The following is a 24,945-nucleotide window of genomic DNA, read 5'->3' on the forward strand; positions in this document are numbered from 1 at the left end:
TTCACCACCTGCAGATAGACTCTAATAGCGGCAGATATGGAGAGTTGCTGAAGCCCGACTCGAGTCCTGAGGGCACCAACGCACATCGTCTCCGAGTTGATGGCTGCCTCGTGGAAGTCCGTCAAGGTCCGAGATCCTGATGAAGCGGCCAAGCAACGAGGAAAAAGGTTATTATTTGCAGCCTCGTTCAAGTCGGCAGCCGGAAGAACGAAGAAAATAAAAACATGTGCAGTCTTCGAAGAACCGCGACCCTACGCGCCAATCTCGCGTTATTCTCACAAAGGCGGCCAGATGGGCGTCGTGCGGCAGAAGGTGTGCTTGTGCGGTTAGTGGCCGACCCGCGGTGGGCGAGGTGCCAGGTCTGCGGGTCGTCAGGGCGCGCCTTCTCGCGCGGTTGGAGTAGCCATGTATTTGGGTGGAGACGAAGGTTTCATGTCGAGGGTCGAATAGAGAGACCAGAGGGGGGATGTTGCATGAACAGATGAGTTGAGTATGACCACGGCTTGCGACAAGTCGACTGCCGGTGGTTGTTGAGAGGTGGGTTGTGTCCCTGCTGCAGCGATTATGATGACCGCGCGCGTCGGCGGCCTGGGAAGACGAGAGATATAGTGAGAGACGGCGTGCTATCTAAATCGCGCGGGTCGCTGGAGAAACTTCGCCCTTCGCTCTGAATTCGTGTTCTGGCGCCACAAAGGAGGGTCGGAAGCGGTATATCGATGATCAAGGCACCGCTCCCGAGGGTCCTGCCAGCGCCGGAGACAGAAGCGCGTCGGTGCTGTTGAGCTATTTTTGCCTTCATTTTTTGTCCGAACGACGGCTTTGCCTATCGTCGATGGTGGGAGTGAGTCGCTTTGGAGACATGCGGGCCTAGATTGGTGGTTGCGAGGAGATATGGAAGCGTCGGTGGGGCGCTGACGTTGAAGGGGGTTGCAAGGGCGAAGCCTAGAGAGCTGAGACAGTGCATGACGACTCGCAGGATGGAGTACTTGACAGCCCTTTTGTCGGATGCAAATCTTGCAGGTCTTCTTGACGCGTCTGCCGTAGGCAACAAGGTCCGACGGGCGCGCGGCATGCGACTCATCAAATGCATCACGAGAGATTACGCCGACGTTTCTCAAAACAGCGACAGATGGGGAACAGTAGAACGACGAGCATCGAGCTGAGATGACCGAGTGACCTCCGGCAGCAGTCGACGAAGGTGTTCGAATGTCAAGGCTAGTGGTATGGGAAAAGGCGCCGAGGGCGTGGCGTGGGCAGAAGAGGGCAGGAACAGGCAGGTCGACGACGGGACAGCGGAGGTTTACCGGAGGACGTCGGTGGCGCGGCGGCGGTCGAACGGGCCGCGCCTGCGCGCCAGGGACGCGATGGGCACGTCTAATTCCATGGGCGCTGGGCTATCCCCGTATCGGAACAGGAAGCGTTGATCCTTGCGTGCTATTTCGACGACGGCGAGGATGATATTGGGTGATAGATCAAGGACGGCGACATTTCGGGGCGCAACCCTGTGCCACCGACGTCGCACAGGGGATTGTTTCTGATGTCTTCGCGCGGAGAGGGGTGGTGCTTGCTGCCGCGGGCTGTTCCCAACAGGGGAAGCTGGCGCACCTAGGCTCGGAATGGAACGCCGCGAAGACCAAAGCGAACATGTTGTACAATCGTCGTCGAGGCTGTTCTCGTCCATCTCGGGATGTATGCTGATGGAGGCCGTATATAACGACGACGGGCTGCATCCTCGGAATGGGTTTCTGTACCTGCCCCTCTAGATATCTCCCGCTGGCATCAAGCGGAGTTGCGTCCGGACATGATTATAACGCACGTGGCCAAGAGACTTCTGGCCCGGACGTCCGGTGAGCATGATCAGGTTAATGCTTCGTGCAGCCGAGTCTCATCGTCGCGCCGCTCCCTGATGTCCGCTCGCCCGGCATATATCCCGGCACGCTCCCCGACGCTCGCCCTCCCGCTCCCTCCGCCGCCCCCCGACCCCGACCCCGATCCCGACGACGCGCCGCACGACGCCGCCGCAACCTCGCTCGATCCCGGCCATCGTCGATCCGACGCACCCGTGCCTGATCCTTTCGCCCAGGCCCGGACCCGGTCGATTGCGCAAATTGTCGCGCGGATGCATTTTTTGTCCAGACCGCCGCTGAGATAACCAGTTGCGCGCAGCCACTGCTGCAGCCGTCGTCCCTCCACCTGCCAGCGACGTCGACGTCGACATCGCCGCCGCCGCCGCCCTCCATGCCCAACCGCACGCGACCCCCGACGCGCCCGCCCACCCGGCCCCCATCCCCCGGCCGCGGCGAGCGTCCGACGTCGGGCCAGATCGACGAGCTCTCCGACGCCCTGCACGCCGCCCTCCAGCCCTACGCGCACGACGCCGACCATGTGAAACACGACAAGCACGACCGCTTCCAGCCCACGCTCGAGATCTCCGTCTCCCAGGACGTGCTCACCCTCAAGGGCACCGGCGTCGACGTCGAGCCCGCCCTCCTCTCCGGCAACGTCGTCCTCCACCTGTCCGAGCCGACCTCGATCCGGGAGATCACCCTCACCTTCCGAGGCAAGGCCCGGCTACCGACGCCCTCCTCCGATTCGTGGGTCATCATCTCCCAGAGCCTGCACGCTCGACGCTAACGTACCCCTGTGCAGCATATCCCTCAACGCCTCCGGCGTCACCTACGTCATCTGCAACCAAGACTGGTCTTTCCTCGAAGGCACCAAGTCGCACTCGCACACCCTCAAGGCCGGCCGACACGTCTTCCCGTTCCAGATGCAAATCGGCGGCTCGCTCCCCTCCTCCATCTACACCTCCGCCCTCGGATCCGCATCCGTCACCTACAAGCTCCGCGCAACCGCCGTCCGGCCCGGGCTCGCCTCCAACCTCACCAACATCACGCGCATCACCGTCCTGCGTGCGTTCACGCCCGAGGCTCTCGAGTACCAGCAGACGCTCGAGATCGAGAACACCTGGCCGGAAAAGCTCATGTACAGCATCATGGTCCCGCACAAGGCGTGGGCGATCGGCGACACGATCACCGCGCTCATGAAGTTCGAGCCGATCGCAAAAGGTGCCCGGGTGATGAACATAGTCACGACTCTGAACGAGACCGTCAAGCTCGGAGGTGCCGCGTCTGGCCGGACGACGTCGACGCAGGAGACGACGCGGGTGATGATGACCACCAAGCACGAGATTCGGCAGGGCAAGGCGGTCTGCGTCGACGAGTATTCTCAGCGGCACCGGCACCATGGCCACACGCCGCACGGCACCGGTGCGCAAACGCCGCACCACCTCCACACCAACGGCTCCTCTCCTGGCACGCCGTACCATCCGCACGCCAACGCGGCGCCGGGCTCGTACTTCCCTCCTGCAGGCTCATCCGCCGCCGCCGCCTCCTCTTCCTCCGCCGCCGCGGGGCCCTCCAACCGCCCCAGCACGCCGCCGCTCCCTCTCGACATTCAGCTCCCCGACGACCTCGAGCCGGCCGAGAACGAGATCATCGTGACGATGTCGTTCCCGCTCCCGCCTCAGGCGCTCATCACGCCCACGCACCACCTCGAGCCAATCGTCGTCTCGCACCGCATCCGCTGGAGCATCCTCATCGGCAACGCCGATGGGCACACGTCCGAGCTCCGCTGCTCGCTCCCGCTCCACATCCTCGACCACCGCCTGCTCGACGAGGCCCGCGCCGCCACGCGCGTCACCCGCCAGCTCCTTCTCGGCGGCGACGGCGACCCCGCCGGGGGCATCTACGGCGCGGACGGCGATCGCGACGCCGAAGTCGACTTCGAGCTCCCCTCGTACAACTCTCACGTCCGCGACCGCATCGCGAACATGTACGTTCCCGACACGGCCACCGTGCGCATCAACGCGAGCCAGGTTCCATCCGGGATGCGCACCCCGGGCTATCCCGCCACTAGCGGTACCCGCACCCCTAGCTCAGGGCTGCACTCCCCGCAGCTCGTGCCCGACGGCCCCAACGAGGACCGCACGCACCTGCCCTCACACCCGCCGTCCGGTCCCGGCGGGTATGCGCCTCTCGACTGGGTCAACTCGGAGCTGCTCATGCTGCAAGATCGCTCTCAGGGCCAGACGCCTGCCGCCGCCGGCCCGTCTTCCTTACCCGCTCAGATGACGCCGCCGCCTCCTCCCCAAGCGTGGTCGCGCCCTACCTCTAGCAGCTCGCATGCTCCACATGGCCCCGTTGCCTCCCTTCTCGGCTCCATCATCGGCGCCTCCTCCTCGCTCTCGCACGCGCACGCGCATGACCCCTCCCCGCCCGACTCGTCCGGGGCCTCGCGCCGTGCCTCGCGCCGACCTTCGCGCAACCCGTCCCGAAACTCGTCGCCGGAGCGGCACCACCACGCGCCCGCGCAGCACGACACCTACGTCCACTCCTCGTTCGCGAGCCGGTCGAACCACGGCCTCTTCCAGGCGTCGATGAAGCCGCTCACGAGCCTCGCGAGCGGGCTCGGTCTCGGCAGCAGCCGGAGCCACTCCAACCTCGCCGACCACTTCTGGCCCGGCCGGGCGAGCGCAGGCCAGCACGCGCTCACCCACACCGTCTCGCACGGGCACTACCCCGCCGCGCCCTACCCGCCGCACCCCCCGCCCGGCGCGCACCACTCGACGTCCGCGCCGGCGACGCCCTCGCCCGAGGTCGAGCGCGACAGCCTCGGGATGCAGTCGTACACGACCGTGCCCGATTACGCGACGGCCTCGCGCGGGTTCCTCGGCGGCGTACCCCCGCTGAGCAGCATGACGGGCCTGCCGAGCTACGACGACTCGGAGGCGCAGCAGGCGCACTCTCGCCCCGGCAGCGGCTCGAACTCGGAATCGATCACGCGCAGCAGCAGCGACGTGGACCTTGCCGCGAGGGGCCAGCACGGCGCGGCGGCGCAGGCGCGCGTGCGGTTCCAGGATGGACGGGCCGGCGCGGGGAGGTGAACCATTATTGAGCGTGTAAAAAAAAAGAAAGAACGACACCGACTGCCCTGAGCGAGCGAGCGAGGACGGGTTTCTCTCGTCCTCGGTTTCTACACGTGTACCGAATATATGTATTCAACGACGCCAGCAACCCGACCTCTCAGCTATCTTGCATTCACCCTGCCGAACCGGACAGTAATATATACCGGCGGCGCGCTTGCCTTTATCTATATCTGCACACCCATGATCACCCCTCCTTAGATATTATTTCCACGCTCTGTCACGAGTTGTGCTCACACATAGACGGCATTTATAGATGTACCCTCAGTTTCCCATAGACAAACGGTGTACCGGGTATCGAAGACCGTTCATGGACTTACGTACTGCAATAATCATATGCAATGGACCGCAAGACCTCGTACGCTGTGTTCTCAACATCACCCCCGTCTTAACGTCGGGCAAAGCCATTCATAAAGCCCTGGCTATCACCTATTACACAAACAAACAAAAATGTCAGGAGTCTCAATCTTCTGAAGCACAAGGAGGAGTCCTGGTCCTCTGAAGTGCAAGGACGACGGCGCGAATGTGGGATGCGTATATGCGTCGGCCTTCTCCCGACGCAGCCAGCTCACAACTTGCTCTTCGCACTCTGCTCCCTACGCATCCAAACTCTTGTTCAGTCCAAGGATACAAACAGCAGGCTAGGGCACGACGCACCTCAATTGCCGCTTGATCTTCTCGTCGATAAGCCGGTACACGCCCTCCGTCAACCGCTCGCGCTCGAGCAGCAGCAGCATCCGCTCGTCCGGGAGCATCCACACGCACCCGCTCGTCCGCCAATCGCGGTCCGTAGAGGCGTAGAATATCGCGCCGGCGATGCGGCTGACCGGCGTGAGAGGCAGGCCGGATAGGAGATCATCTTGCCCTTGGATAATGCCCGTCGCTATCACGAAACAATCATATTTAACAGTTGCAGGTATACCAGAGGCGAGGAAGAGGGGCTAACCTGCGAACCAAGGGTGAATAATGGCGGTCCGGATGCCAGCACTCCGGGCGTCCGGGTAAAGCGAGCGTGCCAGGCCGAGAACTCCATGTTTTGATGCGCTGTACAGCGGGCCGCCCGAGACGGCTTGCCACGAAGCTGAACGACAGTGAACTACTACATTATTGAGCTCAATCGGCTGGCGTACCCATGGAGCCGATGAGAACCAGAGCCTTGACTTGGCTCTTGGACTGCTTCATGTAATAGAGTCCTAGGTGCGTCGCTAGAACGAACATTATATATGATTTTATCCATTCAAGACGAGAGCAAACGTACTATAAGCTACACCGGTGATATTCACGTCGAGAGTCTTGGTATTTGGCGGTAGGGGACGTCCATCCGAGTCAAACTCGAGCTGGCCGAGTGTGCCGACCTCGCTGATGCCCGCATTCGCAATCTGAGAATTGTATGTCATTGTCAAGGACGCGGAGAAGAACGCGAAAGTTAGACGAACGACGATGTCCACAGAACCGAATTGTCGGTGCGCAGCCTGGAACAGCGCAACCTGGTCGCCCCATTGTGTGACGTCGCATGGTTGCCCTATGGCTTCGCTGCGGCACAAGCATATGGTATGTCAACACTACACCTGCGAGCGGAGTGCGTGTCAACGTACCCGCCTGCTTGTACGATCTCCTCTGCAGCACTCTTGGCGGTTTGGGCGTTGATGTCTCCAATGGCCACTTTCGCGCTTTGAGAACAAAAATTAGGATCTCAGATCTTGCACATGTCAAATCAGTTGACGAACCCCCGCTTCGCGAATTCCACTGCGGCAGCTTTGCCTATACCGTTCCCGGCACCTGCGAGGCCAAATCATCACGAAGCCTGTCACCTAGCACGGGATGAGTACATACCAGTAATCAGGACGACAACTCCTTTAACGCGGTCCGCAAAGGCATACAGTTTCTCGTCTATGGCCAAATACAGCGTGGGTACATCTTCGATAGTACGCGAAAGACTACGCACCAGGTATGGTCGTCATCGTCTGTAGCCAAAGGATGGTAGCCTGCGATCGGAGTATATACGTGAACCAAGATCAAACGCTCGAAGCATCCGTAGCGCGTGCATATGTAAGAAGGTATTGCTGGGTTACTCGGGCAACACGGGCACAGACCGAGCCCGGTTGTTTGAGGCGAATATCATCAGGAAACGGCGGCGGAGGCGACCATTTCCGGCGGATGGGGTCACAGCCACAATACTATGGCTTTGTCATTGCGTCATGTCCGTTCAGAGGAATGGCTAATTTGTTTGCTTTGATTCCGAGCACTGTCTGACCTACGGAGATCCATGGATATACTTCAATCTCTCAGGCAAACACTGAAGGGACTCGGCGACGGTGACCCAGTTGTGACCCGGATACTCAACAAGCTGGACGAGATACAGCAGGGCGGACGTGCTGATTGGCCGTCGTTCCGCGACGATCTCGAAGTGCTCAAGCAAAGGGGACTATGGAAAGAGACGGAGGATAGAGAAAAACTCCTAGGACAGCTGGAAGCGATGCTGACCTCTAAGGCATCTCCAGTGGATGGCTCTCGCTATACAATTGTTCACCCTCCAGCTGCTTCTTCCTCTCTTGCTGCAACGCAGCATCTGGTAAACAAAACAGTTCTTCCACTGGAGCTCGTTGACTCTGCGAATCAAGTTTTCTTCCTGCACCTACTTGCCACCGATCCCTCTAAAGTGCTACCTCCCGGGAAATCGTTACTCTCGGTTCTGTCCCGGCCACGAACGCAGCATACAAACGAGGAGGAGCCCACGCTGGAGGATCGAGTCACAGTCGCCGCGCACAAGGCGTTCTGGGACGAGGTAAGACTTCCCCCATGTTTCGTAGCGCATATCAGCATCTTACGCACTATCAGGCACGCGCTGCGTTATCCGATCCTCTACCTTCTATCCAGTTGGCACGGATACGAGGATTGTACAAAGACGTACACGACACCATCAATCCCCTCGTTCCTCCAAACCACCCAGTTCTCACCACGCTCAGCTTCCCGCCTTCTCCCACCTCGTCACCGCTCACGAGCACGGCCATGCACCTACGCGAGGTTCTTCTCGCCCTCCGCGGGCGATGTGCGCCGGCGCGGGACGCCTCCATCGATGCCCTCCTCGATACCTTGGACAACCTACCTCCCCCATCAGACCTTTCTGCGTTAGCGGATGCCATCGTGAATACCACGCGCGATATACTGAAACTGGCGGACGTCATGAAAGACGACTTATCGCAGTTCGTCCTCGGAACCATGTCAGAGAGTGATCTATCTGCGATCATCACCACCCAGGCGAAGATGCGGGAGAGGAATTTTGTCCTAGACCACTGGCCTATTGAGACGACTCGGACACGATGGAACGACTGGCTGATGAGCGAAACAGACGGACCCGAGGGCAAGCGCTGGATTCGGAAATTGGTCCAGGCGTTGCTCGCTAACGTGCCTGTCTCCTGCGTATTTCCTGGTACCATCTCGCCGTTGTCCACTTCAACCAGCCCAGAGCAAGGCCACACGAACGAACTCCCGCCTCCCTTCTTCTTCGACACACCATCCCTTCTCTACGTCCAGAATTTTCTTCAGGCACTGGTCATAGCCGCATCCCTGCGTGCCCTCACTCGCCTGTCAGCCGACACGGGCAGCGAGTTCATGCAGCGCATCTGGGCCCTTCTGAAAGCTGAGATCGATGGCGAGCCCCAGGCGGAAGGAACCAAGCTCATCAACCTAGCTGATGAAGTCTACCGCGCGAGGAAATCCGTCGAGCCGACCTTGGACGCTGACGCGGAATCGAAGCTGCGCGATGCTGTTGACAGGACACTCAGGCCAAACGACCCGGTGTTCCTGCTCCTGCAGAAGCGGTTGGCGGAGGCGCTCAGTAGGAGGTTGGAGGAGGAAGACGACCGGAGTCCGGACCCAGTGGTGCCGGAGCGGATGCAGAGCGGCTTGGGTGCAGAGCGGCCGGGGAAGAGGCCACGGGTCGGGATGCAGGCGGCGCAGGTATTTCATACGGAGAAGGGCGAGCGAGAGGCGAAGCTGCTGGTGGTGAAGGGTTTCGAGGATCCGATGTTGGCGAGAGAGATTGCGCAGGCGTTGTCGAAAATCAGGGGATGCACATGTTGGGTCAGAACCGTTTGGGAAGGCGTCGTAGAATTCGGTTAATGGGTTGACTGCAGTATTTGACGACTTCGAAGCTTAGGCGCGAGCGGGCAGGCCTTTGATCCTGCCGCCTGCAGGTCAAACTGGCGATCATGGTCAAGCAGTCTTTCGACGGGTTGGCGGGCATGAAGTATACCAGCGCGGTCCTATGTTGCTTGCAGGATGCGGCAGTTCAGCAAAAGGACGAACGCGATACGCGAGAAATGTTTTGCGATCAGGTTTTGCGAGTCATGAAACAGATAGATGTGTAGGTGATTTATACGAGTACAATCCAGCTAGCTGATCAATACCCATACTATGTATCCTCGAGATCCGTGAGACGCAGTAGGCCCGAATCATTGCCGAAGACGTGACGAGCGTTGATGAATCGCAACGCCAACGATGATGGCCATAAATGCATAATATGCTCAACCCCGTCGCGAGCTTCGGGGTGTAGGTTGGGTTTGTGGTATGAATTGTGATCCTCCATCTTCCCCGACTGGATCGGCCCCACTTATAGGGGAGGGTGCATGGCCGCGCCATGGCAGCCATGGCCTACGTGTAGAACGAAGGGGATCAGACGGTGGCCTTATATATGCCGAGTGAAAGAATGGGCAACGGGAACTGGTGGCGGTGCTGAATCCTTCCTCGCAACTTTGGAGCCCGCTCATCCTCGCTCATCTGCTGGTACTGCCCCACGCGTAGTATCGCTGCGCAGGCCGCCGATGCCTTGCTAATACAGACACCAAACGACACAGGACGCTTGACACTATATACGACTTTCCCGGCTACGTACTCCGGACGATGAACAACGATGTTGACCTTCGCCTCGGAAAAGAAACGCCTTTGGCCGCTTCCTTCCCTCTACCCTTCCGCGCACTCTCGCTCATAGGCATCGGCATCCTTGGATGGGCCACCAACTTACACGTCACGCATCTTCTCGGAATAGACGCGGCGAGCATCCTCGACCTCGCGCTCGGGGGGGCAGGCGGGCTACGCACACCGCTGCCCACCGACCGCACTCATGTCCATTCTCGGGTGCACGACCGGTACGCTACTGGGACGTACAAAGCACCATATCGGCTCTTTGTATCCTATGCGACATGGTGTACGGCGACGTGGCTTCTTTTTCGGGTGGCTACACGAGGGGAAATCGAGTCTGTCGACCGCTTCAAGTACATCCCTGCCGTCGCGTGCCTCGGGGTGATAGGCGTGTTGGTGTCGCCTTTCAATGTACTGTACAAGCGGGAGAGGGACGCATTTCTACTGTATGTATGCGCCATATATGATACTAGCGCACGAGAGCTGACTTGCGTAGAGCCATCCGCCGATGTATATTCCCCCAACCCAACCGAATGACACACTTCTGCGACGTTGTTCTGGCCGATATCTTCACGTCATACGCGAAGGTTATTGGAGACGTCTGGCTATCGGTGTGCATGTTATTACCCGGTGGAAGCCTACTCCGTATGCCGTCGATGGACGGTCTGGAATGGCTGATATTGCCCACATTAATGAGGTGAGTCTGCCTCGTATATGCTTGCTACGTCCACTCAATCGCATTGGATCTTTAGCCTACCGTATGTTATACGATTCCGGCAGTGCATGATAGACTACATGTGCCCGATCAACGAAAGCCGTCGGCCGCTCTATAATGCGATCAAGTATGCCACAGCGTTTCCGCTTATTTTCTTGTCCGCGGCGCAACGCATCGTTGTGTCGGAGTTGGTGGCTGAGAAAGGGGATGTTGCAATGCGAGAGCCGTGGCATGGAGAGCACCAGCTATTCCGACTATGGTGTGTGATCAGCCCGCTTCGCTGGAGGGGCCAGACGAACTGATTGTTCGTTTGCATGAAGGTTGTTGAGTGCGGCCGTGAACTCGCTATACTCGTTCTGGTGGGACTTGACGAACGATTGGGGCCTGGATCTGCTGAAGCCGAAGTCATCCCTGCACGAGAGGCGTATATCGCTCCCTCGCTCCCTCCTTCTCCCGACCTTACATTCAGGTAGAGCATCCGGCTCGCTCGATTCCACCCTTTCTGGAGAGAAACCTTCGCTTGCGCAAGCTCATACAAACGGGCACGTGCCTTCCTATCCCTGGGGTCTTCGGCGAACGCTCCTATATCCCCTTCCCGTATACCCCTTGGTGGTGTTCTTCAACCTCATCCTCAGGATGACATGGTCGATGAAGCTATCAAGTCATCTCCATAGCAGTTCTGAAGGAAGCGTTGTCATATTCTGGATCGAGGTGGCCGAGATCTTCAGGCGGTGGATGTGGGTGTTCCTGAGGATAGAGTGGGAGGTGATCAAGAAAAGCGAAGGGCTCGCGAGCAGGGGCGCGGAGAGCCCCCGGACCGCCGTCGACTTCGAGGCTGAGGATTATGAGTTGGTGGATGGCCGGGAAGCTGTAGAGGCGCGCGACGCGCATTCGTAAAGCATTCACTAGAGTACATAGGTGAGTACCGCCCACGTCTTCGATTCACACTGTGCGATGGCTGAACATATGACCACTGGCTAGATTTGTAATCACACGGACACGGGATACCAGGCTCATAGTTTGTGTTCAGTCGGGCGCGATTGGTGCGAGATGCCGGTTGGGACGGTTGGGACGGGTTTGGACTCAGAAGAAGGGCGACCACGATCCTGTGTGATGCTTCTCGTGCCCTCAGGTCCCACTTAAATTGGCTTCACTTGTCTTGGCTGCATATCACACTACGCCTTTTAGGTCCCGATTGTCCGGCGTTATTGGGCAGCTGACGCAACAATCGGTGGTGGGTGGTACTCGGGGTAAGGGGCTTTTGTGAGTCCGATTGTTTGACCCGGAGCAGGTCTCTGAAGTGGCTTGCAGATACGCACATCCCCGTAGAGCATCGTCTATGAGCAGCCTCTGCGTGCAACTATATTCGAGACGTTGTGGACGGAAATAAACCAACGGAATTACAGATTACCCCGCATCCGGCAGCACGGCGGTCCGGGGTCCAAGTTTGTGCCATGGGAAATTTCATTCAGGATATGCAGCATGAGCGTCCGGTTGCCGCCACGTTCAGGAGAAGTACGCACGGCTGCTGCGCTATTGTTGTGCATGATCCTGAACTGATTACCGAGCAGTGATGTGCGCTACTAACTTGTTGCGTCCGATGCCGCCGCTGCGAGTCGATTGGTTCCTTCAGCCGATGGGTCATCCGAAGCAGAGTCAAGGCACGTGCACACGGAAGCGCGTCATAAGGTTTGAACACGTCCATCTCTGTTCAATCCTGGCGACACCTCCGAGGCGTGCCGTCCATGGCCAAAGATAACCCGACAGAGAAACGCTGAGCGATGCAATTCGTCGTCTCATGACCCGGGCCTCATAAACTCTCTTTCCAGCAGCTCCCAGGGGACATCTCACTGCTAAACTTCAATACCGGGACGCTACCCTTGCGCTATATAAACTCGAGCATACCATGGTCTTGGCCACTGCACTACGCGGTTCTTTACGCTCTGCGACCTTCTCACCTCTACGCGCAACCGCTCGCAACTTCTCATCTACTCGCGCCAACAACATGAAGGTTTATTCAAGATACCGGACTGTTGTTGGGTCGTATGATCTCATCTCTTCATAGGTCCTTGCTGTTCTCTACAACGGCTTCCAGGCTGCCAAGGAGGAGCCTCGTCTGCTCGGTGCTGTCGAGAACGAACTCGGCCTGCGCCAATTCCTTGAGTCGCAGGGCCACGAACTCGTCGTGACGAGCGATAAGGAAGGTCCCGACAGCGTCTTCCAGAAGAACATTGCCGACGTATGTTCATCTATCCCCATCTTGCATCTCCATAACCCAACTTATGTATCTCCTTTAGGCTGAGGTTTTGATCACCACCCCCTTCCACCCTGGCTACTTGACTGCCGACTTGATCTCCAAGGCGAAGAACCTGAAGATCTGCATCACCGCTGGCGTTGGCTCTGACCACATCGATCTCAATGCCGCCGTGGAGAAGGGCATTGAGGGTAGGTCCGCATGCGGGAGATATGCCGGCAGATGATGACCATATTTTTTGTAGTGCTCGAGGTTACTGGCTCTAACGTCGTCTCCGTTGCCGAGCACGTCGTCATGTCCATCCTCCTCCTCGTCCGCAACTTTGTCCCCGCCCATGAGATGATCGAGCGCGGGTAAGCATGCTTTGTATGTTCAGCTGCGGCACTCGCTCACAGATTTCTTCCATGTTAGGGATTGGCAAGTATCTGACGTGGCCCGCAACGCCTATGATCTCGAGGGCAAAGTTGTTGGCACCATCGGAGCTGGCCGCATCGGTTTCCGTGTCCTGCAGCGTCTGAAGCCCTTCAACTGCAAGGAGCTCCTCTACTACGACTACGCCGCGCTCCCCGATCGTGCGTGCTACTACAATGTTTGGATAGATCTGTTAGCTTATACACCTTCGTCCTCTTTCAGACGCCGCCAAGGAGGTGAATGCTCGCCGCGTCGAGGACCTGAAGGATTTCGTATCCCAGTGCGACCTCGTCACCGTCAACTGCCCGCTGCACGAGGGAACCCGTGGGCTCGTCAACGCCGACCTCCTTAAGCACTTCAAGAAGGGTGCCTGGATCGTCAACACCGCTCGCGGCGCCATTTGCGACAAGGACGCCATCGCCGAGGCCGTCAAGAGCGGCCACATCAACGGCTATGCCGGTGACGTGTGGAACGTCCAGCCCGCGCCCCGCGATCACCCATGGCGCACCATGAAGAACCCGCTTGGCGGCGGTAACGGCATGGTCCCGCACTACTCGGGCACCACCCTCGACGCGCAGGCCCGCTACGCGGCGGGCACGAAGAGCATCCTCGAGAACTATCTCACCGGCAAGCCGCAGGAGCCCGCGAACATCATCGTCGGCCGCAAGGGCTTCGAGACCAAGGCTTGTGAGTATCATTACATTTACGTTATCTGGCCTGCTACCGACATGTTCCCCACAGACGGCCAACGTTGAGCTCGAGGGCTGATTGCCGACCTTGACAAACAACGATTTGCGTCATATCATACCACCACCACTACCCCATCATGTTGTATTTATACAAAGCGGCGAACGCGAACTCAATAAGTCATTGCAAAGAACGGGTCCTTAGCGAGCGATAAATCAGGGGAGTCAGAGAGCGGTCACGATTCTTTCTTGATCCTGTCTGCGACCCATTGTTTCACAAACTTCTCGAGCGTCTTCGCAGCCTTGTGATATACAGTACCTTCCGGGTTGTATGCCTTGCAGTTATCGAACACCAGTTGCGCGTCTGCGACGAACTGGTCCATAGACGAGTACTTGTTGTTCTCGAGCTTGTGCTCCATGGTGCTGAAGTCTGAAAAGTACGGAGTCAATCTACATGATCATTCGCCGATCGCAGACAGCTCCCACCCATGGGATTCGTGATGACGTCGTAGTAATCCGCAACTTCTTCAGCGTTGACGGGATGCAGAAATGGCCACGCCTGTGCGTGGCTTTGCAGATCGGTTAGCAGGCGACGCATGCTGTTGTAGTCCGAGGTCTTTGCGGGTGCCCGGTGTACCGCCGTCATTGATGGCGTCCATCCGCTTTCGCCTGGATCCGGACGGGTCAGTCGCAGGCAACCAAGCGTCGTCCGTCGGGGGGAAGATCTCACTCAGTCCAGGAACGTCCTCCGGCCTCACCGTCATCCCCGGCTCGTACTTGTCGGGCATGAACTGGGGTAGCCCGGGGTATATGATGTGGCTCCGGCTCTTTTCTCGTATCTTCTCGAGGATCGCCCCGCGCTGCTTTGCGAGGATGTCGCGTACGGCGAGGTAGTCCACCTTGGGTAGCATCGTGCACTGCATGATCGTGCCGCCCTCGTAGTCTTTGATGTAGCCCGCCCAAACGGAGCGGTCGAGCGTGATGTCCTTCGAGAAGCCCTGCTTTTTGAAGTAGCCAACGGCGTAATTGTCAGCGTAGGTGAGAAAGTGCATCATGGAGGGATAGGTCGCTTTGATATGCGTTTTGAAATGGTCCATGAGCATGCCACCGTAGCCCTAGCACACGGGAGCTTCAGACCCAGCCTCGAATTCGCGATGGAAGAACGGAACCGACCTTAACCTGGTCTGCACTATTGGTAGCAAAAAAGACGATTTCCGCAAATCCGCGATGCGGGAAAGGGCGGTAACAGATGCCACCAACGACTTTGTACCCTCGCTTGATGATTGCAAGACACTTAGAATTGTCGTCGAAAACAAGACGGGCAATGTATTCTCGTGGCATCTTCGGCAGCTGCTTCTGAAAGAGTGTTTTGAGACCAGTCAATATAACATAGGATCGAGGTTCGCCGTCGTTCTGATGCAGCAGGCATTGTCAATAAGGCGGCTCCGTGTCTGGACCGGGAGTGCTCACTTCCACGGGTACTATCTTTATCACGCCCTTCCGTAGTTCGGCGTGTGCCGCCTTCTCCGGTTTGATGGGAGGCTACCAAGGGCTCGTAAGTACACGAAGTCCTGACACGAAGGCGACCGCATACTGCTAGGGAGGTTGATCCAGCAGTGTCAACCGTAACACCTGTGGCTAATCTGTCGAGCTGGCTTCCGTCCATGGCGTCCTCAACCTTGACCTTGTGCTCGTGTCCATTCACCGCGGTCGACCGGTCGTTCATCGCGTGCTGCTCCTCTTCGGTTGGGGGCGGGAGTGAGACGGGCGCGGTGGTGGCCTTCGACTTTTTGTTGCCCTTGCCACTCCTTTGTTTCGTGCCACGCCGCTTTCCGTTTGTTGCACCATTCGATTGGCTTTGTCGTTGCGCAAGGCTGGCCAATGGCTTGTCTTCCTCGTCGGAGTCGTCGCCGCTTGAGGAAGAAAAGGATATCCGCCGCTTCTTCGAGGGCGGCGAGAGGTCGGTCAAGGATGAACCGGGTGACAGTATCTCCTTTTCCAATGAGGACGCTGATAGAGCTGCATTATGGACTGGTGAGACACAGATTATATGGCTTCGACATGAAATGGGACCCACTGGGTGAAAGTGGCTGAGTTGCATTGGCGAACATTTGGTCATCAGGTATCTCCATCTGTTTGCGCAACGACTCGATGTCTTCGTCCACATAGAAGAAGTCCAGCAATCGCCCAGCGTCCTGAAAGCGTTACTATGAATCGACCGAAACTCGGTTGACGACCGGTTCGCACCTAGCCATGGGTTAGTGGATCGACCACCGGCAGACGCGGTCTGCACATCTAACCTGCAACAATTCGTCTATCCGGGCCCCGACCTTGGCCCGGCGAGTGAACTCCTCCGGACCGAGCTCCTGCTCGTCCGCGCCGTGCTCCGCCCGGTCATGCCCGCACCCGCAACTCTGCATATCCGGGTGATTGTCGTCGGGTTCGTCCGAGTCGTCTGAGCCGTATGCCGCGAGACCGCCCAGAGGAGAGTCCCGCGAGCTGGGTCTTAAGACGACCTTCACGCCGGGTGGGGGGTGCAGACCGCGACATGTCTCGCAGGAAGTGCACGGGTGGTGGCGGGCTATCTTCAGAGCCCTTTCTGGGCCCGACAGGGCATTCAAGTCGTGTGATGCTGGGTAGGTCACGGTCTCCATTAGCGTGGATTAGAATATGCGGTTTGTACGCAAGGAAGTCCAGAGAACGGATAACACGCCAGACGGTATATTCGTGAATAGTCGTACACGTAGTGCTGGAGGCTCGTGGTGATCGTATGAAGAACCCAATCCGAAGATATGACCAGCGCCGAACGGAATGACAGGCAGCGAGCTCGCAGCTGGAACTGAGACCAGCGCTAGCTTTCACGTGATTCGCGGTCTTACCGGTAGTTATGAACGCCCGTGGCAGGCGTTTGGAAGAACACCATTAAGAAACAAAAGTATCAGACGGCTCGTCCGCGTTCGCTTTATGTGGGACTGGTATGTACAGGATGAAGATACAGAGAGTAAGCCATATTGAAAAAGCAGGCTTGATTTATTCCGCCAACCCCTCCTGAGCCTGCTGATCAGAATACTCTAGCAAACGAGGCCCGTCGTCTTCAGGGAAAAGCTCGAAAAACATTCTGAACTCCTCAAGATCTGTTTTGGACCGTGGCGTCAGGGCTCCGCGGGATGCTGCGTACTGCTCCTTGTTTCGGGCGATGTTCTGCTCGTAGGAAAAGTATGCCAGCTGTTCAAGCCATTCACGGTCCTCCACGGCACGAATCCCTGGAAGGTAAAGGCTTGACCATGTTTGTGGTGCATTGAGCCAGCTGCTCTTGTTTTTCCTGCATTGGTTAAAATTGTTGACGCGCCATTCACGGAAGATGTAGGATCCAGGGATCAGAGTACCATGCGCCGTATGGCAACAGATCAGGTAGACGGCAACCCAAAGGAACGACTCAGCATCGTGACGGTACAGGTGCTCAACATGACCCGACCAGCCACACTCGGTCAGGAGCTCAAGGGCCATGAAGGGCATCGTTCCCGTGCGCTCGTTGTTGCGGCGCCGGTCGGGCTTATCATCAGCCAACCTGCAGAGGTCGTAGTCATTGAGAACACCTTTGTAGGAGCCAATGCTGAATCGGAAGAAGATGCACCTGTCACTGGTCCCTCTACCTCTGCTCAGTGTCTCCTCGTGTCTGGCCTGGCCCCGTTAGAACCAGGAGGAGATACGCGTGCACCTACGTTGGGTGCACCAATGCCTACACCAAACCTGCCCATATGACTCAGCATGAACGGATCCATACTGGCGAGGTACGTCTCTAATTCCTCCCACCTCCATCTATCCTTACTCATATTGTGTGATTACAGCGCCCATATATCTGCGAGATCCACCTCCAAGTGCACGAGCGCACCCATGTTCCGAATTCCGACTTTCATTCGCGAGATGAACGGATGCGCGACACTCTTCTAGACCGCTCAAGACCTGACGAATCATCTAGACTGGCACAACGGGGAGAACCCGTTTAAGATGCGTTGCATGAACTGCACGATGGCTGTTCACCATCCGTACCGGACCGTTAACAATCCTTCAGTAAACAGCACCAGCTTCGGAGCCACTTCACCACGATTCATGCACCGGAAGGCACCAAATCCTTCACTTGCGCGCACACGGAGTGCACCAAGTCAATCGCGACCACACAGAAGCTTGAAGCTCACGACAGTTCACGTGGGTATGTGGCTAGGCGTTTCCTGCGGATCCCTATGTCGTTTTGACGCCCACTCTACTAGATCTGCGACACTTGCTGCCTGACCGCGGTAGAGATTACGCGTACACGGTCGAGGTAACCTCGCTGTGGGACGAAGACGACGATCCAGCGTCCCTCATAAACGCGATTGCGCATCATCGCGTTCGTTCAGGTATGCGCGGGGACGCGGGGATAAAGCAAGGACTTCGACGTTAAGTTGATGATCGGCCAGAGGACAAGTGAGTATTCAACAGCAGTAGGACATAATAAACTGATTGCATTATCTTGTTCGCTCCACGCAGCCAAGTTACGACTACCGATTCTTACTGACTCGAGTTCATCTCGACTATGACGTGACCGCCATTGCGAAGCGATATGCTCAGTGATCATTCTTCTGAGCTCACGGCGATAATGTGTTCGATACCCTTCATCTATTCTGACGACGGCAGAAATCCCATCGACACTGTAGGGTATTTGGACGACGTCTCGCAAATTGTAGAGTTGATATTCAATATGTAGCAACCGTGACATACAGATAACGTGTACGTGCTTGCATTCCTGCCGGATGCGATGGAATGTGTCATCTGTGCAGTGGAATCGTCTGGCCCTCTCTCTGGACACGGATATATGAATCGACGATGGAAAGATGGAAGATTCACCGCTTGACCCAAGTGCGCTGCATAGGGCGAAAGTAAGAAATAAGTCAGTATTTGATCCGAAATGTTCATCGAATAGCGAAATGAGAGAGATTTAATTGCGTGAAAGCATGTTCGAGAGAGCCGAGTATGACGTACCGCCTTGCGAGCCTTGAGCAAACCCGTCTTCTTTCGTTCGACTTGTCGAGGATCGCGTACGGCAACCTTTGCTAAGGTGGAAGGCGTTAACACAGACTTTTATGAAGGGCACAGAACCCCACGCACATTTCCTGAGCATAGGTAACTGATCTGGCTCATGAGCAGCAATGCCTAGTGCAACTCCGTGGGCGACAGCGCCGGATTGGCCCGAGGTGCCGCCACCGCGAACAAGGGCGAAGACGTTATATGCGCCTATGCGACATCGAAGAATCAGACACGGGCCAGGCGTGAAGACACGGGATGATTGCAGCGTATCGCTCACCGAGGACACCGGCGAGCTTCAAGGGCCGCACTATCCGTTCACGGTCTGCTGGGATTGGGAAATATTGAGCAAGAGGCACATTGTTGATGAGGATAGTGGTGGTCGAGATGGATTCAGGGCGAGGTGACAATTGAGTTAATGAGGTTGAACTCTGTCGTCAGAGGTTTGATCTTAGGGAGTACTCCTCCGCGAAAGGAGAGAGACAAACCTCCGAGTCGCCAACTGCCTCGGCTTCTATGGCGTCCTTTGCCCCGGACGCGACGAAGTCCGCTTCCTCCTCCGCATCCAGATATTGTCGCTCTCCCTCCTCTAGAGCGTTCACCGCGTGTTTGACGGCAGCACCGCCCTGCAGCCGACCTTGCACGGGTATCATCCAAACCCTGGCCGCGCTCTCCTTTCTCTTGCCGAGTGTATAGCTCCGTCCCCACTCGTCGAATTTGGGTTTCCTCCCGCGGTTCTGACGCAACTTCTGGCTCTTGTTCGTCGACTCGTACAGCGAGAGCAGGTCCCCGATCTTGTCCGCATATTCAGCGTGGCCGGCGACCTCGGCGATGCTGCGGTACCGGTCGAGCTCGTTCAGCAGGCTGACAATCTGGCGGTAACGCGAGATCGAGAGCTTCGTCTCGAATGCGGCCGACATCTCGGCATGCGGGAGCCAGAAGGTCTGGATGGAGGGCAGTGACGCGAGCGCGAACGGTGGTAGCGGGAAGAGGTGTAATTGGCGCAGACCGGCGTTGACCAGGCTCGTCGCGCGCTGGAGTTCGGCTAGCTGGTCATACAGATGCGAGCGCCCGGTGTAGAACGTCGGCGTCGGCGGGTAGAAGACGGTGTCGGTGATGCCCGCGAGGTCCTCGCCGAGCTCGTCGGCCGCGGCCGGGGGTACGAAGGGTGTGCGCTCAGCAGCATAGGAGCGAGCGGGTGCGACGCGCCTGCACGCCGCAACGCGCAGAGCAGAGGGCGCCGCGGACGCCGCCGGGCGCAGCGGCGGGGGGTGCAGGGCGCGGAGGACGTTCATGAGCAAGGCAGAAAATGTCCGAAAGAGGAAGGAGGAGGTGGCTGAAAGGCGGCGGGCACGGGTTGGCGCTGGCGATGCGCGTCCGGGGATGCCTCCACCGCTCTGCAAGGCCAACGCCGCCTATCGGAAACTCGACGGCGTCCTCGAGCTCACTGCGTCTCATCTCCAATGGACTCAGCGCGGCAAGAAGGCGCCCGCGGTGAGGGTACCCTGCGTCGAGTGCGCCAGTGAGTGCCTCTCGGTCTTCCGCGTGTTCCACAGACTGACGAGTTTTCCGATCAGCCTTATCAGTCAGTAGGGAGGCCGCTGCGCAAGTGAAGCTCAAAGTTGGACTGGTCGGCAACGATGCAGGGCACAACTTCACGTTCACATCGACCCCGCAGACTGTGGCGCTCACCGAGCGGGAGTCATTCAAGCGGGAGCTCACAAACATAATCGCGCGCAACAAGTCGCTGGCGACCTCTGCGGTTCCATCTCTTGCGCTGCCTGGGTCTGGGACGCCGTTGACTGCGTCGGCCAGCAATGCACCGACACCAAAACCGATGGTTATACCTGCCAAGGTGCCTGACACGCGCACGGCGAGCCTGCAGCGCAGCGAGAGTGTCGTACCGAGTGCGAGAGGAAGCCCGACCCCCGCACCCGGCCCGGGTCTTAGCCAGGAAGATTTCAGGTTGAGGAAGAAGGTGCTCCTGGCCCATCCAGAGCTCGCCACTTTGCATCGCGAGCTGGTCATGACTGGGCAAATTTCGGAGGCTGAGTTTTGGGAAGGAAGACAGGTAAGCCTCACGATGTGTCTGCCTATGCGATTTATATCAGCTCGCTCTTTGCTAACCTGCCATTTCACAGCACCTCCTCGCATCCTACCAGCTATCCTCCTCGCAAAAACGCGGCCGGCCGGGCACTATCGTTGATCCCCGCCCGGAGACGGTTGACGGCGATATCAAGATTGTCATTACTCCTCAGCTCGTGCACGACATCTTTGAAGAGTATCCCGTCGTCGCTCGTGCATATAGCGAGAACGTGCCACAGAAGGTGCGCTCACAGCTGCTCTCTGCCTTATCTCCTTACCATCGCTTATTACCATTCATCTCGCCCATGCTTGTGCTGCTACACGTGTAGTTGACTGAGGCGGAGTTTTGGAAACGCTACTTTCAGTCCAAGCTCTTCAACGCACACCGCGCCTCGATCCGCTCCTCAGCGGCACAACACGTCGTCAAGGACGATCCGATCTTTGATAAGTACCTCGAGAAGGACGATGACGGTATGTCCAGTTCTGCTCGTCACTTTCTTTCTCTCGTTCTTTTCGCTTGTGCTTGCGTGTTTCTTGCTCGGCTGGCGCTTCTCACATTCGCCTCCGCACGCGCTCGGTGCCATGAAGTTCTTGGCGGCGAGATGGTCAACCGGACATCCGCGCTGGCGGCTGTGAAATTTCGTGTTCTGCACGCCGGACCATGACATGTGGCCGGTGCTGCCGACGCCCGCTGCATTATTGGCTGCGCGCATATAAGGTCGTGCTCTTCGGATTCGTCGCTCGTCTGCCTCACTTGCTCTTTGCATACGGCCAACCCAGAGTTTGCCCGTTCTTTCCTACCTGCATGAGAGCCGCCTTGCGCTCAAGCAATGTGCCTCGAAGAGGGTTTTCTTCTTTAGTCCCTGAGAAGCCTTTGGACCCGTTGTTCCCCCATACATTCTGCGGTGGAGCTTGCCTTCGTCCACCGTCCGCTTGGCCATGCAACACTCCATCTCTTAGAGCGATCCGGCTTGATTCCAACGGACCGACGCCTCCGTTCCCCGGATTACCTGCGGCTACTTTCGAGTAACATGCATCGGTACCGCTTCATCTGGATAGGTGCCGCGACCCATTTGGTATCTCATGCACCCGTCTGTCACGGCTGCACCCTTGCTGTGTCCTCTGTGTCGTCCAATCGCCTTTCCACATATCTTTTCTCTCGCGTGGCAGTTCAGTTTTTCGCCATCGTTCCGTTCAGTTATCATTTGCTGCGTCACCCGAAGCTCCCAACTCTTTTGAACGGAATTTTTCCTGCGTGCCCGTTCATTCTTGGCCACCGAGTATTCAACCGGATCTCCGGAGGAGTGCTGCTTCTTCTGCACTCCCACCCGGACCATCCCAGAGGCCCAAAAGACTATCTGAACAGATAGTCTATTTCCCCGCATTCTGTCCACGTTGCCCTTCGTTTCTTGATCTAGCCCACGTCTATCATGCTTTCAACCTCTTCCTCCGGGAAACAATCGACACTTCTGGACCACGGAACCGTACTGGTGTTCATAAGGCCAGATTTTCCTACGTCGATCGGATAACGTGCGCGCGCGTTCAATTGACGCGCCCTGCACGGCACCTGCTCAACCGCGGATTCTCTCGGGATGGACGTGCTTCGTGTGCCTCTGGCCATTGAGTTGCGCCTTCTCACGTGCTGATTGGATACCTCCTGTCCCTCGGCGTCATTTGCCACGTTCTGCGTTGCATACCTTTTGCGTTTGAATGTCTGCTCTATGTTCATTGATTGGATTCGACCATCGTCTTGTTATTGACCGAGCACCGATTCGCAGAGGTCATAGGGACATACAGGCGCAGTCCTTCCATTCATCTTCAGTCATCATCCGTCTCTCTCTGTTCATTCCCTCCCACTCTTACTCCCTCGAATGAGTGTTGTTTCTGATACACGTTTCCCTCTTTGCGTGACTATTGCGCACCTTCTCGCTACTTGCCGACGTTCAACTTCGATTGAACTAACCTGCTTCTATTTACGTCTCCATCAGACCTCGAGCCTCGTCGGCTGCGTGACGAGCGCGTCGACGCATTCATCGACCTCGGTGCGACCCAAGAAGATCATGGCGAGGTATGCCAAGCAACTGCAACCTTAAAACCTTACTGATCTCAATTTATTCCATTTCATCCATCGTGCATCGTCGCTTGTGACGCACCGATAATTTTGTCGGTCTCGATCTCACTTGCCCTTCTCTGGCAATAACCTCCTCTCGTTCGGAAACAATTTCACCTTCGTGGCCGGGATACGCTGTCTGACCCTTCGACTGCCACCGGCATCCGGGCCAATCAACTTTGCCTGCTTCCTGAACGCACACGATGCCTGTCATCGTGCTCCCGGATCGCCTAGACCGGCAACGAACGCGATGTCACGATGCAAGCAGGCCGGCAGCGCGCGACGCTCCCTCTCATACGCAAGTTTAACGAGCATTCCGAGCGCTTGCTCAAGTCCGCTCTGTACGTCAAACGCGCTTCTTTTTACCTTCGTCACAGGCTATCTCGGCGTCGAGACTGAATGTGGACCCTGGTCACAGCGGGGACGAGCCTCCCTCGAAGAAACGCAGGTTAGCTCCAGACCCCGACAACGCCGGACTGGAAGACTACTACGCCCAGATTGATCTCGAGGATTTGCACGATCCAGAGTCAGCGAGCGGTATCGCGCTCGAGATGCAGGATCGGCAACGCTACTTTGAGGCGAAGATGGCCGGCGCGGACGGCAAAGAATCCGAAGAAGTAGATATTCAAACCGCGCTAAGAGAGTCTAAGGTTTCGTTGGACGACTGGGCGAGAAACCTGACTGAGGTGAGACTGTCTTCGGGGATACTGAACCCCATTCAATATCCATGACGATCCTCGGCTGACAAAATGCCATAGCTGCGATTCGACAAGAAATCGGGCGAAGCAGCACTCGCGGCGATGACGCAGAACGTGGCCGCGCGATTGGACACGAAGACTCGAAAAAGTGCACCCGAATCTTCGTTTTTCTCCCACCTATTCAGTGCCGCTGATACACGTTCGGTTCTCAGATGACATACCTGAGCACCTCTTTCGCCAGTTGACGACCTGCCAGACGGCGGCGAATGAGTTCCTACGGCAATTCTGGTCGGCGATCTATCCGCCGCCGTCAGACGCGCCGGTGCTCTCTGCATCGACGCCGGCGCAGAAGGCGGCTAAGGCGGCTAAAATGGCGGGATATCTATCCAAAACGCAGGAGAAGGTCGACGCCCTCGTCAGGATGGCGACGGCAGAAGGTGTTGACCCCTCCAAGGTTGAAATCGTGCGTGTCTGACATCCGCGATGGTGGGAGGTCGCCAAAGACTCATTGTAATCGACGTCACAGGCTATGAACCCTGTTCTTAACGCTGTCAACCATGCGCTGGCATTCCATCGGACTAGACAAGCTAAGACAGGACGGTAGTGTACGATTCTTGATCCCTTTGGAGGTGATCACATGTAGAACAAACCCACGTTACCATCGCTTTCCCGGTACACATCGATTAGTGTAAATTCACCGTAGTTCACCCATACATCGTTTTAGTCTGACATTGCACCATCCGCAAGCTGTAAAAAGATCTATTACTATCACAACGGACAATGACATCTGGCAACTTTGCTATAACGGTCATACACACACGTGAGGATGACTGCTATCTTTCGCCTCTACATTGAGGGATGTTTCCATATGTCATATCTACCCTGTGTGTCGCGACCCACTTCGGTCTCTGGTGGTCATGTACAATGCATTTGAGTTCTACAATGGGATTGTACTGTGACATTCTGACTATCAAGAAAGAGAGTCCACAAATGATAAGTCAACCTGGGTGCCCGAAAAAAA

General features: G+C 57.2%; 9 protein-coding genes across 9 annotated transcripts; 7 read left to right on the plus strand and 2 right to left on the minus strand.

Moving 5' to 3' along the window:
* Positions 1-2,238: 2,238 nt before the first annotated feature.
* PUNSTDRAFT_62002 (uncharacterized protein) lies at positions 2,239-3,229 on the plus strand (the record flags this gene model as incomplete). Its single annotated transcript, XM_007381221.1, has 2 exons — positions 2,239-2,594; positions 2,650-3,229. Coding segments are annotated over 2 exons (936 nt in total), but the record flags the coding sequence as incomplete, so codon positions are not given.
* Positions 3,230-5,440: 2,211 nt separating this feature from the next.
* Positions 5,441-6,951, minus strand: PUNSTDRAFT_98995 (NAD(P)-binding protein). The gene is made up of 10 exons (XM_007381222.1): positions 6,930-6,951; positions 6,818-6,874; positions 6,712-6,763; positions 6,580-6,654; positions 6,421-6,517; positions 6,243-6,363; positions 6,115-6,189; positions 5,931-6,065; positions 5,642-5,867; positions 5,441-5,580 (listed from the first exon to the last, which is right to left on the minus strand). The coding sequence occupies exons 1-10, from the start codon at positions 6,943-6,945 to the stop codon at positions 5,553-5,555; spliced, it is 882 nt and encodes a 293-aa protein (XP_007381284.1). The 5' UTR covers positions 6,946-6,951; the 3' UTR covers positions 5,441-5,552.
* A 284-nt stretch (positions 6,952-7,235) lies between these two features.
* Positions 7,236-9,350, plus strand: PUNSTDRAFT_50628 (uncharacterized protein). The gene is made up of 2 exons (XM_007381223.1): positions 7,236-7,769; positions 7,823-9,350. Exons 1-2 carry the CDS (start codon positions 7,461-7,463, stop codon positions 9,104-9,106), a joined length of 1,593 nt encoding a protein of 530 aa, XP_007381285.1. The 5' UTR covers positions 7,236-7,460; the 3' UTR covers positions 9,107-9,350.
* A 536-nt stretch (positions 9,351-9,886) lies between these two features.
* PUNSTDRAFT_131914 (EXS-domain-containing protein) lies at positions 9,887-11,516 on the plus strand (the record flags this gene model as incomplete). Its single annotated transcript, XM_007381224.1, has 4 exons — positions 9,887-10,350; positions 10,401-10,601; positions 10,657-10,878; positions 10,940-11,516. The coding sequence occupies 4 exons, from the start codon at positions 9,887-9,889 to the stop codon at positions 11,514-11,516; spliced, it is 1,464 nt and encodes a 487-aa protein (XP_007381286.1).
* A 517-nt stretch (positions 11,517-12,033) lies between these two features.
* PUNSTDRAFT_124965 (NAD-dependent formate dehydrogenase) lies at positions 12,034-16,464 on the plus strand. Its single transcript, XM_007381225.1, has 14 exons — positions 12,034-12,134; positions 12,191-12,630; positions 12,685-12,858; positions 12,917-13,064; positions 13,118-13,226; positions 13,285-13,445; positions 13,507-13,971; positions 14,026-14,400; positions 14,457-15,085; positions 15,144-15,383; positions 15,441-15,512; positions 15,565-15,989; positions 16,048-16,165; positions 16,271-16,464. Exons 2-8 carry the CDS (start codon positions 12,526-12,528, stop codon positions 14,037-14,039), a joined length of 1,176 nt encoding a protein of 391 aa, XP_007381287.1. The 5' UTR covers positions 12,034-12,134; positions 12,191-12,525; the 3' UTR covers positions 14,040-14,400; positions 14,457-15,085; positions 15,144-15,383; positions 15,441-15,512; positions 15,565-15,989; positions 16,048-16,165; positions 16,271-16,464.
* A 45-nt stretch (positions 16,465-16,509) lies between these two features.
* Positions 16,510-16,771, plus strand: PUNSTDRAFT_119019 (uncharacterized protein). The gene has a single exon (XM_007381226.1). It carries the CDS (start codon positions 16,519-16,521, stop codon positions 16,699-16,701), a length of 183 nt encoding a protein of 60 aa, XP_007381288.1. The 5' UTR covers positions 16,510-16,518; the 3' UTR covers positions 16,702-16,771.
* Positions 16,772-17,357: 586 nt separating this feature from the next.
* Positions 17,358-17,921, plus strand: PUNSTDRAFT_131917 (uncharacterized protein; the record flags this gene model as incomplete). The annotated part of the gene is made up of 3 exons (XM_007381227.1): positions 17,358-17,692; positions 17,738-17,761; positions 17,819-17,921. The coding sequence occupies 3 exons, from the start codon at positions 17,358-17,360 to the stop codon at positions 17,919-17,921; spliced, it is 462 nt and encodes a 153-aa protein (XP_007381289.1).
* A 753-nt stretch (positions 17,922-18,674) lies between these two features.
* PUNSTDRAFT_99009 (SSU ribosomal protein S9P) lies at positions 18,675-20,326 on the minus strand (the record flags this gene model as incomplete). The annotated part of the gene is made up of 5 exons (XM_007381228.1): positions 18,675-18,871; positions 18,990-19,060; positions 19,116-19,241; positions 19,312-19,462; positions 19,634-20,326. 5 exons carry the CDS (start codon positions 20,324-20,326, stop codon positions 18,851-18,853), a joined length of 1,062 nt encoding a protein of 353 aa, XP_007381290.1. The 3' UTR covers positions 18,675-18,850.
* Positions 20,327-20,401: 75 nt separating this feature from the next.
* Positions 20,402-24,675, plus strand: PUNSTDRAFT_50633 (uncharacterized protein). The gene is made up of 10 exons (XM_007381229.1): positions 20,402-20,553; positions 20,609-21,102; positions 21,173-21,358; positions 21,446-21,587; positions 23,105-23,184; positions 23,461-23,567; positions 23,645-23,912; positions 23,985-24,072; positions 24,137-24,387; positions 24,451-24,675. Exons 1-10 carry the CDS (start codon positions 20,415-20,417, stop codon positions 24,526-24,528), a joined length of 1,833 nt encoding a protein of 610 aa, XP_007381291.1. The 5' UTR covers positions 20,402-20,414; the 3' UTR covers positions 24,529-24,675.
* The last annotated feature ends 270 nt before the right edge of the window (positions 24,676-24,945 follow it).

This window comes from Punctularia strigosozonata (assembly GCF_000264995.1).
Source record: "Punctularia strigosozonata HHB-11173 SS5 unplaced genomic scaffold PUNSTscaffold_3, whole genome shotgun sequence".
Taxonomy (NCBI): Eukaryota; Fungi; Basidiomycota; class Agaricomycetes; order Corticiales; family Punctulariaceae; genus Punctularia; species Punctularia strigosozonata.

Coding starts and splice junctions, on each gene's coding strand:
- PUNSTDRAFT_98995 (XM_007381222.1), bottom strand. Junction 6,764..6,817: donor AGTTGTCGTCCTGATTACTG/GTATGTACTCAT, acceptor TTGGCCTCGCAG/GTGCCGGGAACGGTATAGGC. Junction 5,868..5,930: donor TATTCACCCTTGGTTCGCAG/GTTAGCCCCTCT, acceptor GTTTCGTGATAG/CGACGGGCATTATCCAAGGG.
- PUNSTDRAFT_50628 (XM_007381223.1), top strand. CDS start 7,461: ATGCTGACCTCTAAGGCATCTCCAGTGGATGGCTCTCGCTATACAATT. Junction 7,770..7,822: donor ACAAGGCGTTCTGGGACGAG/GTAAGACTTCCC, acceptor ACGCACTATCAG/GCACGCGCTGCGTTATCCGA.
- PUNSTDRAFT_124965 (XM_007381225.1), top strand. CDS start 12,526: ATGGTCTTGGCCACTGCACTACGCGGTTCTTTACGCTCTGCGACCTTC. Junction 12,859..12,916: donor TCCAGAAGAACATTGCCGAC/GTATGTTCATCT, acceptor TATCTCCTTTAG/GCTGAGGTTTTGATCACCAC. Junction 13,446..13,506: donor CTACGCCGCGCTCCCCGATC/GTGCGTGCTACT, acceptor GTCCTCTTTCAG/ACGCCGCCAAGGAGGTGAAT.
- PUNSTDRAFT_119019 (XM_007381226.1), top strand. CDS start 16,519: ATGTCTCGCAGGAAGTGCACGGGTGGTGGCGGGCTATCTTCAGAGCCC.
- PUNSTDRAFT_50633 (XM_007381229.1), top strand. CDS start 20,415: ATGCCTCCACCGCTCTGCAAGGCCAACGCCGCCTATCGGAAACTCGAC. Junction 23,185..23,460: donor CCCAAGAAGATCATGGCGAG/GTATGCCAAGCA, acceptor CGGATCGCCTAG/ACCGGCAACGAACGCGATGT. Junction 23,913..23,984: donor GGGCGAGAAACCTGACTGAG/GTGAGACTGTCT, acceptor AAAATGCCATAG/CTGCGATTCGACAAGAAATC.